We start from the raw sequence: 16,962 nt of genomic DNA on the forward strand, positions 1-16,962 counted from the left end.
CCCCGAAACCACCGCCACCAAGAAACCACAGCGCCGACGACCAGGATCCCACCTCAACCAGCCCGACCCCAAAGGTGGAATTATACCCCCTTCGAAAATTCGAAAGCCACTTAGGAAAAGGCGTGAATCGAGGGTGGGGACTACAGCACGGTCGGAGTGGGTACAGGGAAGTCAGCGCAGTCGAGAAAGGGATGGGGAACAGGGAGGGGGTCGAGATCAAGTCGGGGGAAAGAGAAGAAAGTCGGAATCGAGACGGGAATCGCGACGAGGAAAAGACAAGGTGCCGAAATCGGGACAGAGAAAGGGGACGGAGGCGTGTTGGTGGTTTTGGCGATCGTAATCGCGACTGGTTTAATTGTTGTCTGGGTTTCATGGGGGAAGGAGGCGGGTTAGTGGTTTGGGGGAGGGGGAGGGGAGACAGGCGCCAGCGCCGGTGTTGGGGTTGGGGGCCTGGGTGGTTGGAGCCACGGGGCAGGGGAGTCAAAGGCGATGGGGTAAGGTGGGCTAGGGCCGGTGGGTGGTTTTTCAATTTTTTTATTTATTTTTTCTAAAAATAATAACTTTTTAAAAAAAATTATTTCATTTTATTTTATTTTTATTTTTTAACCAATCATAGACCGCCACATGTTTCGAATAAAGGTCGAATTATTTAAAAATATGTCAAAGGCAGTGGCGGATCCGCGGTGGGTTCATTGAACCTACTGATTTTTTGAAAAAAAAATTCAAAAAAAAAAAAGCGAAAAAAAAAATGTATAAAATATTCTCTTTTGTTTCCAAACTCCCAATATCCCAAAAACTCATTAAAAGACTCAAAACATCCCTTTACCGTAACTTTTTTTTTTTTTTTTTTTTTCTAACTTTCTTCTCCAAAGTATATAAAATCCAAATGCTTTTATACATCTTTTTTATAATTGTATTTTATTGTATTAAGTTATATGTCATCCATTGTAATGAGGAATTCAAAAGTATCTATTAAAATTTAATTTATACTTCATATTTTATTTTAATTGCAACGTTTATAATTTTACAATATATATACCTACTTCTTTGATTGTTTTTTTGTGATTAAAACATTGGAAAAAATATATAGAGCCAAGTGAGATCTTGTTAGATTCGTTTCGAAAAATATTTTTATGATATCAACAATTTATAATTTTTACAAAATTGATATAACTTAAGATATTTAGCTTGTAGAATGTGTATTGGCAAGCGTGAAATCACCAATATTATTGCAATTAAAACAAACGAAAACTTATATATATGTTAATTTTGTTAACGATTCCGAACCCACACTTATGAATTTCTGAATACGCCACTAGTCAAAGGCGAGATTAATTTTCACAGACGCCCCAAGGTGGAATTATTCCTAGCAATTTTTCCTTATGTAATTAATTCTTATCCTTTTACGTTTGTGAATGCATATATATATAATCTCTATCACCTATATTTTAAAATACTAATGTATTGACAATAATCCCTTCGTTTCACAATGCAATTACCATTCATAAAAGCAAATAATTAATCACTATATATGCATACTATTTTATGGGATTAAAATTCAATTAACATTCATAAAAGAAAATAATTAAATAATTATTTTTGAGGGTATAATTGTCCAAATACTATACATAAGATAAAGTTAAATTAAATCACTAAGGCCTGTTCTCATTGACTGAAATGAGCTGAACTGAACTTATTAGAGTTGAACTGAAATAAATATTTTATGAGAGAAGAAAATTAGGAGCTGAACTGAACTTATTAGAGTTGAACTAAACTGAAAATAATCTGATGAGAACAGGCCCTAAATCCGCAAACTATTTTACGATTTAATTAAAAAAGGCAATTAACATACATAAAAGTAAATAAATATTTTTGAGGGTATAATTGTCCAAACACTATACATAATAGTTAAATCACTAAATCTTACAAGGCAAATCTCAGAGACAATTAACATCATATCAACAAGGACATATAAGTAAACAAATATTTTAAGGATATAATGAAAGGTAAGGATTTCTTTTCTCACTCATTAATTACTTTTCAATAAACTATTAACCCCACTATCTCTCTTTTACAAATTTTTAATACTTCAACAAGTGTGTACCCCGGACGATGCGTCAAGTTTTACTTTAAATCTCAACAAATATTATTTGACCTATAAAATTTAAACTATATAGTTAAAATAAAGGGAACAAATAATGATAATTACGAAACCAAATAAGTGCTCTCAAATTGATGTCTAATACAAAGTATATAGTATGTTTTAATTGACGAATATAAAACATAATTAAACGACTGAAAAGATGGTTAATTAGAACATTAGTTTATTTCTTTTTGGCCTTGTGTTTAAATCTTTTCAAATCTTGTAATAAGTATTTTTATTGCCATTAAAACATGTTTATACTACAATGGATGATGTGACATATATCTAATACATGTGAAGGGTGCCACGTGGCACACATTCCGTTTTAGTAATGCTTTTTTATATAGAATTATAGATTATCCCACTTATTACCTCTTATTTTATTTAAGTCAATAATTAAATTGCCTAAAACTATGTGGCGATCAAAATATATGTAATACTTATTAAAACACGGAGAGAGTTTAATTTACTTACTATTTAAGTCAAGCATGATTAAAAAAAATTAAAAAAAACACTTATGAATAGTGTGAGGTCAATTATATCCTTAAAAATGTTAGTTTACCTATATACCCCAATTAATATGATGTTAATTGTTTCTAAGCTTTTCTTTTATGTGATTTAATAATTTAACTCTTATGAATAGTGTTTGCACAATCATATTCTCTAAAATGTACATTTATCTATTTCCTTTCATTAATGTTGATTGTTTTTTATAAAAAACAAAAAATTCTTAACACTTGTGCGAACGTTTAAACACCTAAAAACATCTATTAACATTATCTTTTCGGAAATGGTACAAACTTAGAACCTTTAAATACCCTTAAAATTAATCTTATTAAACAATAAGTACATTTATTCCAAAAAAAAAAAAAAAAAAAAAAAAAAAAACCAACACATGAATTTATATGAAACTGAAGTTATACAAGATCAAATAAGTTCTTGCAATCTTTCCTGCACTCTAGAAGTCTCTACTCCAATCCTTGAACTCCGAGCCTGTACATTAAGAAAAATCCTTGTGTTACTATTTCCTAACTTTCTAAGCATTGTTCTTTGTTGTCTCACCCATATAAACAATTTAGTAACTAATAAGAAACGGAGGTAGTAAAAAAGAAAAGATAAAGTTACCCTAGCATGCAGAGTGTGGAAGACATAGTTCCCAGAAGTTGAGAAGGTAACATTGACAACTTCAGCCCCTTCTTCCTCAAGAACCCTAATCACTTTATGTAACTTGATTTTGCGGTCTTGTTGCACCACAAGTTGGACCTCTATAACACTATCCAATTCTTTCACTTCAATACTGGTGGGTGTTAAGCCAGAATTATTTGTCATCATCATCATATGATCATTAGAACTTTTGTTTTCGGTCGTATTAGATGTTCCTTCTTGATTAACCATTAATTGATCTCTTCTCTTGTTTAAGTTCTCTACTCTTTCTCTCAACTCCACTATGTAATTTGTTGCTTGTTCTATCTGATCAGCTTGAGATAGTGTATCCTACCCAACAAAAAATTGTTTAGCATAGTGGTTGTTTGAAGTATAACTATATATCATAGTATTTTAATGATAAAATAAAATGATCGGGTCATTTTTTGACATTATAATAATATGGACACAGATAGTTTTTTAATATTTACCATGCAAATAATAAATAAAAAAAATAAAGGAAACTACAAATTAAAATTGGATAAATAAAAAATATATAGAAATACACTTTATTATTTGAGAAAAATAAGTCAAAATATAGAAATATTGAAATGAAAAAATAATACAAGGCGCGTGGAAAAATATAATCTTGTACTAGGTTTTCCTTAAATCCTGAAATCAAATGAAAATTTTAAGGTATAGGCGACTATACCATGCTTGGTACAGACAAAAAACGCGGAATGAACATGTATATGTTTTATAAATAACATACAACTGTTTTATAAAGAACATATAGCTGTTTTGTAAAGAACATCCAGCTTTATGTTTTTTTTTTATAATCTAAAGAACATATGTAATATTAATAAAGAACATGATAATATTATGTAATGAACATTATTTATATATACCCACTATAATTTGGAGACAAAATTCAAAGAACATTTAACAATAAGCAATGAGCATTATGTCACAAATAAAAGCACATTATACAGATAATCAAAGAACATGAACATATGTTATTTTCACTTTTTTTTTGGTGTAAATATGTTTTTTTCACTGAAGGGTATATGTTCATTACATTTTAATAGTATGTTCTTTTCATTATAGTTATATGTTCTTCACTTTTCTATACTATGTTCTTTCATGCAAAACGGCTGTACAATGCAGCGTACCGGCGCCTGCAGGAACCACTGATTGGAAATCAAATCCGCAAAATCATTTATTAGTGGACAACATTCACAAGTATATAAACAACTTTCATCTCCTCTACTTCAATTCGTATATATATTACAGCACAAGTTGGTGTGTACAGTGTACACCGGAAACATACATGTTAAGCACCATCTTAAGAATTGCAGGATAAAAGTCTCTTGATTTCAAGAACAATATATAATATACTTATAGGGGTATAATTTCTTGAAAGATAAGGGGAATGTTTGGCAAAATATAGCTGTGAAGGTAGATGTTAGCTGTCAACAAGTTGTTAGCTATGAATATAGATAATTTAGGTATGAATGTTCGGTAAATTAGCGGTTGTCTTATAAAGATCAATATTTTATTTTTAATTAAAACTATAGATTAAATTTTCAACAGTTACCTCTACTTTCAAAAACTAAAATTTCTAATTTTTCATAAAAGCCCTTCACCACTAAGCTAAAAGCTACCATAACCACTACTTTGCCAAACACTCACATTTTTTTTTATTAAGTAGTGGTTTGACCAATTCAAACCACTTAAGCTACTCAAAAGCTAGCGTCGAACACGCTCAAGATCAACTAAAGGCTTGTTTGGTTAACCTTATTTTTGCTTATCTGATCTGGTCTTGTCTGGTTGTTGATCTGATTTCATTGTCTAATTTGACTAAATTTTTACTTAAATTGTACGATAATCTATAAGGAAAAAATGTATCAAGTGGGATCTCGTTAGATTCGTAATAATGTGTATTTTATTACTATGTAATTTTCACAATTTTTTTAATTACGAAAATAAAGATATTTAGCGATAAAAAACTGCACATAAAACAATGATTTGAGCTGAACTTGTTTTCTTATCTAATCTGATTTGAATGAACTTAGTTTTTCTGAAATAAGTAAAAATAAGATGAACTAAACAAGGCTAATTAACAAGACTCTAACACAAATATATGTTTCCAAAATTAACTTTTTAATATCACCTACAATTCAGATCTCTAATTTGGCTAGTCTAGAATTGAAGTTCTAACAGCTAGCTAGGGCTAGTTGGTTCATTTGCTTCAACCTCTAAAAAAGAAAATTAGATTATATTATATGTACTTAGAAACAAGATAATCTAGGCGTCTACGGTGCATTCACCTTACTACTGTTACTAGGTTTTACACAGCAACACTTGATGAAGTGGTCTATGTACTTAACTCATCGATCAATTAATATGATCTTTATAACTCACAATTTAATAACTAAGAATAATCCAAGATTGAATGAAAAGTAGAAAAAAAAAAATAATTGAAAGATCAATGCAAATACTCTTTATATCTCACAACTTAATAACTAAGAATAATCCAAGATTGAATGAAAAGTAGAAAAAAAAAAAAAAAATTGAAAGATCAATGCAAATAATAATTAGGTTATCCTGGGTATGTATAAAGATTTTTATAATCACACGTTATATATTAACCACAACTCTCTTGAATCTTACAGAGGATACCAAAAGGCTTAGGAAATAAAGAAAACCTAAATTTCCATAATTAGTATAGTTAATAACCCTGGCTATAACTTAGACTTGACTTGAAAAAAAAAAAACAAAAAATATGTAAAAGCTAGACAACTCATTTAAACCATCTTCAATTACTTGAGGAAGAACTAAATCTGAAGAGCTATTAAATTACATCTATCCTTGCTTATAACTCGATCAACTTCGCGGTGTTTCATGGCAGTTTGTGCCAGTATAGACGACCAAGCAAAGTTAAAATTATGGGATACTCTTGGATTTAATCTACTGTAAGATATATATATAATTTCATCTCTCAAAAAAAAAAAGATATTCATATATGTAGCACAAAATCAAGTATGAAATAGCTAGCATACTACTTGTAAGAAAATAAATATAGAGTAATATATACGACCCGAAATCGATCATATACATACCAATGAATTATGAAAGTGTTGAGGAGGAATAATAGAAGTGAGGGTGGAGCAAAGCTGACTGAATTGAGATCTACTACTATTTCTCTTCGCAGCATTACTACTATCTTTTTGCGGTTGCGGCTCATGCTTAGATGATGAAGAAGGCGTTTCAAAACCCCTTTTATTTTTCATGATTTAAACATGCATGAGTTAATAAATTAATTGGGTCATCAATTATATATATATACACTTTAACTATTTTCACGCGTCACATGGAATTATTAGTCTATTTAAAAATTTGATACTTTGAATTCTTACTCCAAAAAAAAAAAAAAAAACGGCTAAACACTACTGCATTATTAACATATTCTTTTTGTTTGTTTCAAAATAAATAAATAAATAAGACTTATTCTTCTTTGTAGGAGGCGTGTCAACTACTCTTAACTCCTTAATCTAGTCCAAAGCTCGTTTAGGGCATCTTTTTTCCCCCTATTTAAAGTAAGTCTTGGTCAAGTTCAATCTTTCTTCTTTGGACATCATTACGTAATTTTAGAGATAAGAAAGGAAGAGTGGACATGATTATATAATTATTTAGGGTTTGTTCTCATTGACTGAACTCAGCTGAACTGAACTGAACTGAACTGAGCTGAGCTGAATTGAACTGAGCTGAGCTGAATTGAACTGAATATTTTATAAGAGAAGGAAATTAGGAGTTGAACTGAACTGAACTGAACTGAGCTTAGCTTAGCTTAGCTGAACTGAACTGAATTTCAACGTAAGAGAACAGGCCCTTAGTCTTCTCATTTTACGTTTGTCAATACATATTGATAATCTAATACTCTGTATTATTTTAAGGGTAATATTGTACTACATAGCCCTTAGGGCTATACATAAGCATTAAAAACACTCTTGAAAATTGTATAAAAATAGAAATTCATGACAAAAACACGCTTAGATCAGTGTAATAAGTGTGTTTTTGTCATAATTTTTCAAATTTAAACAATTTTCAAGAGTGTTTTTAATTCTTATATGTACCCCTAAAGGCTATGTATAGCATTTTCCTTTTTTAATACTAGTGTTCATGTACTATAAAATTTGATGATCCCTTCGTCACAAAATAATCTTCCCATTTTAATCATACAAGTTTGTCAATACATTACTTTGATGACCAATGACCATATACAAATATCTTCTTCCTTTTTTTTCAAATATATATATATATATATATATATATATATATATATATATATATATATATATATATATATATACATATACATATTTGTAATTTTGAAAATAAATAAATAACAATTGAATATTATTACTAAACTACTTAGAGAGACAAATTAAATAAGATCCAACATAATTATTACTGTTTTAAATATTGAGAGTAATTTAGAAGATTATTCTCTCATCTTATGAATGATAGTGTACAAAAAAAAAAAAAAAAAAAAAAAAAAAAAAAAAAAAAAAAATTGTGTCAATATTTTAAAAAAAAATAGAATAGCGTCGCCAGCAGTGGCAAGACCATGAATCTCAAACCGAGGGGACAAATGAAAGACTACACCACACAGTGTGCCAAAAATGTTAGGAAAAAAACTTGACACAAAGATATTTAAATAGCCGAAATTTATGTTGTTAAATACTTGACATGTAAATAGTTAAGTATTCTAAAAAATGATGATTTTCTTGAGATTTCAATAATCTTTTTAACAGGAATTTGCGAATATCAGGTTGTTTCATGTTGTCATAGACGAGTTTGAATTCGGTAAATCATGTGACCTGTCATGAGTCAATTCTCAATGTTAGTTGAGACGAACACTACAAGGGGGGGTGAATTGTAGGAGAGTTCCTAGTGACTACTTTTTGCAAATATAAAACAGAATAAAATAGGAACTTGCAATGCACACAGGATTTTACGAGGAAACCTTCTAGTGCCCAACTAGAAGTAAAACCTCGACCCTACCTTAGGGATTTCAAACACAAACAATTCCACTATAATAGGGCAAACACCAAGTTACAACCTATTATAATCAAACCTCTACTCACAAGTTCCTGAACGAACTTGCTACAGAGTAGGATTCTATCCTACCCAGTCTAAGTCCCACACTTAGACTCTCTCTCGTACTCCCTAAGTACAAATCTTCTCAACTTCTCACCAGAAGCTCTCTCTCTGTATGCAAAGATAATAAAAACACTCTCACCCAAATAACCCCAACCAGTTACAAGTATTGACACCTAGTATATGATAGGCAAGCTATGCATGAAACCCGAAACTAATATGACAAGGCAATAAGCTTGGCAAACTTACACAATTAAAGCTCTGTAAATTCTTCACGCATAAACTCACACAAAAAAAAAAAACCTAAACTGTTTTTGTCCTCTACTATTTATACAAGTATTACTCGTATAGAAAGTAGGTTTTCTTAAAGATAAATAAGTTAAACTTAACTTATCTTTATACACGGTTTTTATGTAAATCATTAGAAGAAAATCTTTTCCAAGAAAATAAGATAGAAAGATTGAGTTAAAAAGCGTAATATCTTTTTAACAAACTGATTTTAAGAAATAAACATTTAAAGAAAATCTTTTTCGAATTCTATCTTTTATCTTTTCCGATTTTAATTTATTTGTCAAGCTAACTTGCCACGCTTCTAATAGACTTCATGCATATCCTACTTAACATATTTAACAATGAATCTAGAAGATAAAATCTTAACTAAGTCATTGTTGCGCTGCGCTCCTGTACTGGTAGGTTTACTTGGGCTCCACGCTTACTAAGTTCCTCCAAAGATCTTAGCCAGCCATCTTCAAGTTCCTGTGAAGGAACGTTCCTGTGAGGGAACACTTCTTCTGCTTTGAATAACCTTCTTAAATAAAGAACTTCTTCAAGTCTTCTTAGTTTCAGTTACTTCTTCCATCTCCAAGATCAATTTCACCTAAACTAAACAAACACTTGAAAAACCTTTATTAAAATGAGTTTGCTGTAGTTTAAGTTCCTCATCATCAAAACATTTACACATCAACATTCAATTACCGTATTTTACCATCAAATTATCAAACAACTTGAATAATTTATATGTTAACAAGTGATAAACATTAATATTATAACAAGCTAGAATAACAATTTTCTATAATAACTAATTCAACTGTGGGATTTGAATTTCAATAACTAAAAAAAAACCTCAAGTTATAATAATTCAATATACACATAAAATATTTCCATTCAAACAATTAGAAATTACTTTGTATGATTACAGTAGAAAATATAGTATGAACTCTATGAAGTAGTTAATTAACAATGATGTTTACAAAATAGATTCTTAATATAAGTACAAGTTACAAAAACAAAAAATCTGATTTTTAGTGGGGGGGTCAAGAGACAACTGTCCTCCATTGTATCCCTCCCCTCTGTGGCTCCGTCCTTGTATTAATAATGTCAACATTCCCATCAAAAAACCAAAAAAAAAAAAATCACTGCTAATATTTCAATTGAAAGATCATTGTAAAAATAATATATTTCAATTATGTGCGGCCGGCTATATCGTGTGGCCACTAAAAGTAATCCATATAACATTGATTAAGTAACCCTTGTAAAAACGATCGAGTAACCCCTATATAACACTGACCGAGTAACTCTATAACAATGACGAAGTAACCCCTTTAACATTAATCAAATAACCCCTTTACACTAACAAAGTAACCCTTATAGTGATTGGCCTCACCGTATGGCCAACCACATTGGCCCACATATAACTGATATAAGACTTTGTGTTCTCTATATTATAGGAGAGATTGTTACATATTCCCGAGTGTATCGTACGCCTAACTAACTCAATATTAATTTTTAGTTTTTTACTTTATATTTGATGATTAACAATCATAAAAATAAGAACAAAATACTTATGGCCTTTAAGAGTATACGATACACCCGGATATATATCATAAATTCCAATATTACGGAGTATATAAATTTTTTAAGGCAACTATACAAATTATAAATCGTGACAGAATGACAATAAAAATCACACATGCATGTGTTATTTTATGTTTGTCAAAAAAAAAATGTTTTTCTTTTCTCCTATTCCTACACCGCTACACATATTGACATATGCAAGTATGCAACGATGTTTTGGTTTTTCCCCCTCGTACGCACCAAAACCCGTAACACGTGTATTAAAATTTTGGTTGCCGCCCATTCCAGTAGGCCCATCCAAATATTAATAGCCTAATAAGCCGGAACCCCAATAATTATCTAGCAGCCCAACATCCAGCTCAAAAATTACTTCATGGATGACAACACAATTGGTCTTAGGTGCATCCTTATGCACCTAAAATAGGTGCAATAAGGGAAGGCCTAAAAATCTAGACAACATATCCACAATCCGTCAAAATCAACACTACACTCTACAAAATGAACATATAGTAAAAAAATATGAACATGAAAAAAATGAACATTTAATAATAAAAAATGAACACGTAAAAAAAATGAACATTTAATACTTATAATGCATATGTTTCATAATCATATTATTTTTTATTTCTTCAAATTTTTATGTTCATAATTAAATGCATTATATTAATAATAATATTTTATATGTTCATATATAATTTCAAATATTCATGATGTAAATATGTGTTGTTCATGAAATATTAATTAAATCTGTTTATGCAAATATTATTTTACATATATGTTCACATTTTAAATGCTTATATTCACTTTAAGAAAACCAATACTTACGTTCATATTGTGAAATGTTATGTTCACTTTCTGAAATGCATTACTTCATATTTTTTATACCTATGTTCACTTTCTGAAAAGATAATGTTCACATTTAAGGGAACCTATGCATATATTCATATTGTGCATGATTATGTTCATTGATAAAAAAAAAAATGCAAAAAATCAGATAAAATTCAATTCATTAGAATTAAGAAAATCATATACTACCTCCGTTAACATTTAGTTGCAACTTTAAAATATTTTATGTCTCTCAAATAATACCCTAAAGTTGCAATTAAATGTTAACGGAGGTAGTATAACCTAATCAATCGAAGTTAATCACAAAGTCACCACATAAGAAATCGAAAATCACACATATTCATGCCTGTGTTCATTTCCTGAAGAGCTAATGTTCATATTTTTTATACCTATGTTCACTTTCTGAAAAGCTAATGTTCATTTGTGTTGTTGGTACACCGATTTCTAGGTGCATGAGTGTGCACCTAAGAATATTCCCATGGCCACTTTACACTTGGACCCAAATTACAAGACTGATTGATCTCGTTTGAATAATATTGCAATAATAGAACTTTTATAGTATTCATCACTCGTGTTGAATATCAAATGATCAGAGCTGTCAAAAACCTACCCGAACTGGTGAATCCGAACCGTTTTGAATTGTTCCGAAAAGAAGCCGAACCGCTAAGAACCTGTTATTTTAAAATCGTAAACCGACCCAACCGGATTTTTAAAAAGCTGAAACTGAACCGATCCAAATGTTTGAGAACCGTTAATGAACCGTACCCGATATCAAGCCGAACTGATACAACCAGAAACCTAGAACAACCCGAACCGATTACTTTTGAACCCGATAGCAACCTGACCCATTATAAACCGAAACCGTTTAAACCCAACAAAAACCCGATAAACCCAAATCGTTTACAACCTGTAACTAGTTAGGATTTAACCGTTTATAACCCGTGATAAGTTATGAACGAACCGTTTACAAACCGTAATCGGTTATAACCGAACCGTTTATAATCCGTAAGTCCGTAAACTGTTATGATCGTAGAATTTTTTTTTCTCTTTTTTTAGTATATTTTATCAATAGTAAAACAAAAGGGTTTAATTTGAATTATAAAGTATTTATATTGAAGAGGTTTGGAATTTTGATGTCATTAAAACTCTTATGCTACAACATTATCGTCCTCTAACGAGTAATGACTTATGGAACACTATATTGTATTAAAATAATTAAAAATCTAAATCAAAAGCTAGCTTTAGATTTGTTAGTATTATTTGATCCTTAAAATCATTATACAAAAAGGGACATAAAGTTAAACAACTAATTAATACTGCGTATGATCTACTGAATAACTAATTAAAGAATATTGAGGATATAATAGACGATATACGTTAACGAAATTCGTTTAAAACTGGCAAAACTAGTAGTCAAACCGACTAAGTTCAACTTGAACCGATTACAACCCGAACCGATTACAACCCGACCCGATTAGGACCCGATATGTGTTGATTCAAAACCCGCTTTAAATTGACAAACCCCATTTTAAAACCGACCGAAATTAACCCGAACCGATTATGATCCGAACCAATTATAACCCAACCCGATTAGATTCCGACCCGAAAAAAACTGTAATTAAAATAAACCAAACCGAATTGACCCGAAATTATTTAAAACCGACCCGAACTGACACGTTAAAAACCGACCCGTTACAAACCGAAAACCGATAAACCGAACCCAAAATTGAACCGAAAACCCGATTGACACCCCTACAAATGATTTATACGTTAAGTAAAATGTAGTCGTGTGGAATTTGTTAGATTTGTTTCATAAAATACATTTACAATATCAACTTTTTATAAATTGTACTCTTAGTCTTATACAATTATAAATATTTGGAAAAATTGATAAAAATAATCCCAACTTTGGTTTATTTTTAAATAATCCGAACTTTGGGGGTCATCCGCTCAAAATGGCCCACCAGGTCACTCAACCTGTTATAATAGGTTTAGGTGACACATGTCACCACGTGATTAGTTGAAAATTAAAAAATTAAAAAATACCCTGTCCAGCCCTAGCCCCTGACCACCCACACTACCACTTCCCTCGCCACCACCAATCAGCCTTTTCCCCATCCTGACCACCCTCAATGTCGACGAAGGCGCCCCTACCCCTGTTCGCAATCTTTCCCCCCAAATCACCAATAATCCACCACCGCAAAACACCAATCAACATCCTCACCTTGAAATCTAAAAAAAATGAAAAAAGCCTCCTAGCTCTATCGTATAAACCCCCAGCCACCCCTCCCCGACCCTCCTAATCCTAGCGACTAGGGCTTTCGAGGGAAGGTAGTTGCGGCAGGGGGTTTGTACGGTAGGAGAGAAGGTTTTTAAGATCTCGACATTGGGTTGGTGGTGGTTGTTTCGGTACGCGATCGAGTTGAGGAAGGCGGAGGGAGCGTCACCGGCAGCTCGTGGTAAGGAATCTGGGTACGGCGTAGAATGGGGGTGGGTGAGTGACATGGCTGGGTGGTCGAAGGGCTACCGGAATCTATCGTGGGTGGTTGTTGGTGCGGCGTAGGATGTGGGTGGGTGAGGCTAGTTCTTTACTTTTTGTTTTTAGTTTTCTTTTTTTTTTAGAAAAAAAATTATATTTCAACTAATCGGGCGATGACACGTGTTACTAAAATCTAATTAAAAAAAAAAATTACCTCCTTAACAAGTTACTGGTCACTTAAGACCATTTTGAGCGGATGACCCCCAAAGTTCGGATTATTTAAAAATAATCCAAAGTTGAAATTATTTTGAGCGAATCGGCAAAAGTTAGGATTATTTTTAGCAATTTTTCCTAAATATTTAACATAAAAAATGTATTTTGAGATGTGTTATTTCATCCTTGTTACAAATTATTGGAACAGAGGAAGTATAACCCATGGGATTGTGATTTTCCCTTTAAAAGACTTAAATAAACTAAGGGAGAGGCTAAAACTAGTGTCCTTTTAAGCCGATTTTAAACTTGTTAAGTTTGTACTTGCGTTTTAGGCATGAATTTTCGAAAATCGGTGACCATTTGTATTTTTCTACTAGTGATTGTATTAGTTGCTCTGAGTAATTAAGCTATAATTGCTAGGCTAATAGCCTTTTGGACTTTAATGAGTACAAATTTCATTGAGTAAAGCTAAGCAAAATTGCTAGGTTATATTCGATCCTTGTGTACTATGTATACGAAGACAGTAAAGCTAAGCAAGTAGTATAATGTTGTAATGAATTCAATATAATAGCGATTAGCGAAACGAGAAAAATTAAATAATTCATGTTCTTGATAATTCAATTTTGATAAATCCGCTCAAGAGATCCTTATTAAAAAAGGAGATGGTTTACGATATGGGTTCTTCTACTACCAAAATTCTTTCATAATTGACAAAAAATATACTTAATTATTTTAATGTATTGTCTTACGATTGATAAATTATTGGTTCGACTAATTATATCTGATAAGAGTGGTTCATTGAGAGTCACTTTAATGCATGAGTTAACCCAACACATGTTGCGATGTTCATTAACCAAAATCAGGGCGCTACTACAACATGTTTTGCATATACTCTATGCAATCTCTTAACTTTTATTTACTTATTAAAATGGTGCGTTCATTATTTTAATATGTTGTTTTAATAAAGATTATTTATGACTTGTAGCCTAATAACAAAAGATGCGAATTATTTATGTCTTGTCAAAAAAAGATGCGGATTGAAAGATTATTCTTGGATTTTACATCCACTTTATGGAGACTTTAATCCTACAAATTCTTAAATAGATCTAGTTTACACTAATTTATTGTGAACCACTTATAATAGAGATACTATGGTCGTTTTATATATTTAAAAAAAGTCACTATGTTAAAATAATGGTCATTATGTTAAAATAAAAGTGATTGTGTTTCATAAAGGTCATAAGAGATAAAAAATTTTAAACGAAAATTTTAAAATACTGGTCACTAAGTTAAAAATAGGATCACAACATCATACTTTAGGTTTGCAACAATATTAAAAATCACACAAATTTTATTAAAAGTTACTATGTTAAAATTAAGGTTACTATATTTAATATTAGGGTCACTATATTCAATACAAAGTCAGTTAACCAACTTCACTATCATCAACTATGTATGAATATATCTAAACCTGACTTGGCTATTCTTTCAAAAAAAAAAAAAAAAGTTGACTTGGTTGATGAGTGCATGTGACTATACATGCAAATGGTTCAAACTAAGAAAATACATTACTAACAAAACACAAAGTTCTTATGCTATATTTAATTACTTTTTTTAAAAAAACAAACATAAACTACAAGTCTATCTACACTTGAACTACAATAGAGATCATTTACAGAATTGAGCCCCGAATCCGAATTAGCTCAAAGGGTAATTGAAATAAAAAAAATAATATAATATAGTACTTCTATATATTATTTTTAATAGTATTGAATGTTGATGATATTCTTATGTCCGCGCACACTTGTATATAAAGGCTATTATAATACTAGGCTAGTATAATACGAGTATAAGAAAAGATGTATGTCTAAAAAAAGGTGATGCATTTAAAAAAAATAGTCGATTTAGAAAAATGTTGCTTTAAAAAAAAAAAAAAAAAAAAAACCAAGGGAGTATCTTTGTTACTTTTTAATAGCAACTTTTTTAATTTTTACCCAATTTTCACTAGAGGTGGGAATGGGTTTAAGACCCAGCCCAGTTAGACCCGACCGATATATTAGGGTATGGGTTTAAAAAGTTTAGACTCATACTCTGACCTAGATACGGCCCATTGAATCTGGGTTCTTATATTATACTACCTCCGTTACAGGTTATGTGCAACGATTTGACATAAAGCAGAGAGGAAAATGTCTAATCGTTGCACATAACCTGTAACGGAGGTAGGAGAATCTTGATTATGAAATGGAGAATTCCTAGTGCTATCATATAAAATGGATGATTTAATGGACAAAAAGTAGACTTGCTGCATGCTACAACTTTGTTTTTAATAATTTTTTCAGTTTAAAATATGCATTTTGTTTATGAACTAGTAGTTTAATACTCCCTCCGTTTTTATCTACTTGCTTCATTTCCTTATTGGGAAAACTTTTACAATATTTAATTAATTTCTCTCACAAAGTGGACCCAACAATATTAATTTCATATTTTCTCTCCTTCAATTATCTCCACTACTTTTGGATTTTTACATTTTTTTATTCTTCCACCAACCCAACTACCTCCATATTTTATTACTTTCTTCAATTTCTCCTAATAAAACTCCACGCATGGAAAATTGAAGCAAGTATTTAAAAACGGAGGGAATAGTATGCTTTTTAATTAATGTATTTTTTTTAATATGAAGTTTATTTTGATATGTACTATGCGTCAAGATTGTTTAACGTATCTAGTTTTATAGTCACACAAGTAATATGATAGTTAAAATATAGAAATAATATAAGCTAAGTGATTAAAAAATATATATATAGTTAAACTCATTTTGAACCCATATTAGACCCGAGACCTGTTAGACTCGGTGGATCTGGGTCTGAGTTTGATTGCCATCCCTAATTTCCACTTTTTGCTTTGATTGAATTCATGTAGGTTTTTTTAGATCCATTTAATACATGATACATATTCTTCAAAATATTAATTTTTTATATTTTGCAGTTTACTTTTTTATTTGGTCCTAAAAGTTACATAGTATTAAAGTTGATATTACAAGTTCAAATTTGAGAAATAAATATGAGTTAGTTAGTCTATGAATTTTTAGGTAATTAAACAGTTAAACACCATTGATCATCAC

General features: G+C 30.8%; 1 protein-coding gene across 1 annotated transcript; it reads right to left on the reverse strand.

The window, feature by feature from the left end:
* Nucleotides 1–3,070: 3,070 nt before the first annotated feature.
* LOC145577486 (transcription factor bHLH168-like) lies at nt 3,071–6,579 on the reverse strand. The gene is made up of 3 exons (XM_081634971.1): nt 6,409–6,579; nt 3,269–3,637; nt 3,071–3,136 (listed from the first exon to the last, which is right to left on the reverse strand). The coding sequence occupies exons 1-3, from the start codon at nt 6,577–6,579 to the stop codon at nt 3,071–3,073; spliced, it is 606 nt and encodes a 201-aa protein (XP_081491097.1).
* Between the last annotated feature and the right edge of the window lie 10,383 nt (nt 6,580–16,962).

This window comes from Chenopodium album, chromosome 2, assembly GCF_948465745.1.
Source record: "Chenopodium album chromosome 2, dcCheAlbu1.1, whole genome shotgun sequence".
Lineage (NCBI taxonomy): Eukaryota > Viridiplantae > Streptophyta > Magnoliopsida > Caryophyllales > Amaranthaceae > Chenopodium > Chenopodium album.

What these genes read in the sequence shown, in the direction of transcription:
- LOC145577486 (XM_081634971.1), bottom strand. Translation starts at nt 6,579, where the DNA reads ATGAAAAATAAAAGGGGTTTTGAAACGCCTTCTTCATCATCTAAGCAT. An exon ending in AACACTTTCATAATTCATTG is followed by an intron (nt 3,638 to 6,408) that starts GTATGTATATGA and finishes TTTGTTGGGTAG; the next exon opens with GATACACTATCTCAAGCTGA. An exon ending in TCCACACTCTGCATGCTAGG is followed by an intron (nt 3,137 to 3,268) that starts GTAACTTTATCT and finishes CTTAATGTACAG; the next exon opens with GCTCGGAGTTCAAGGATTGG.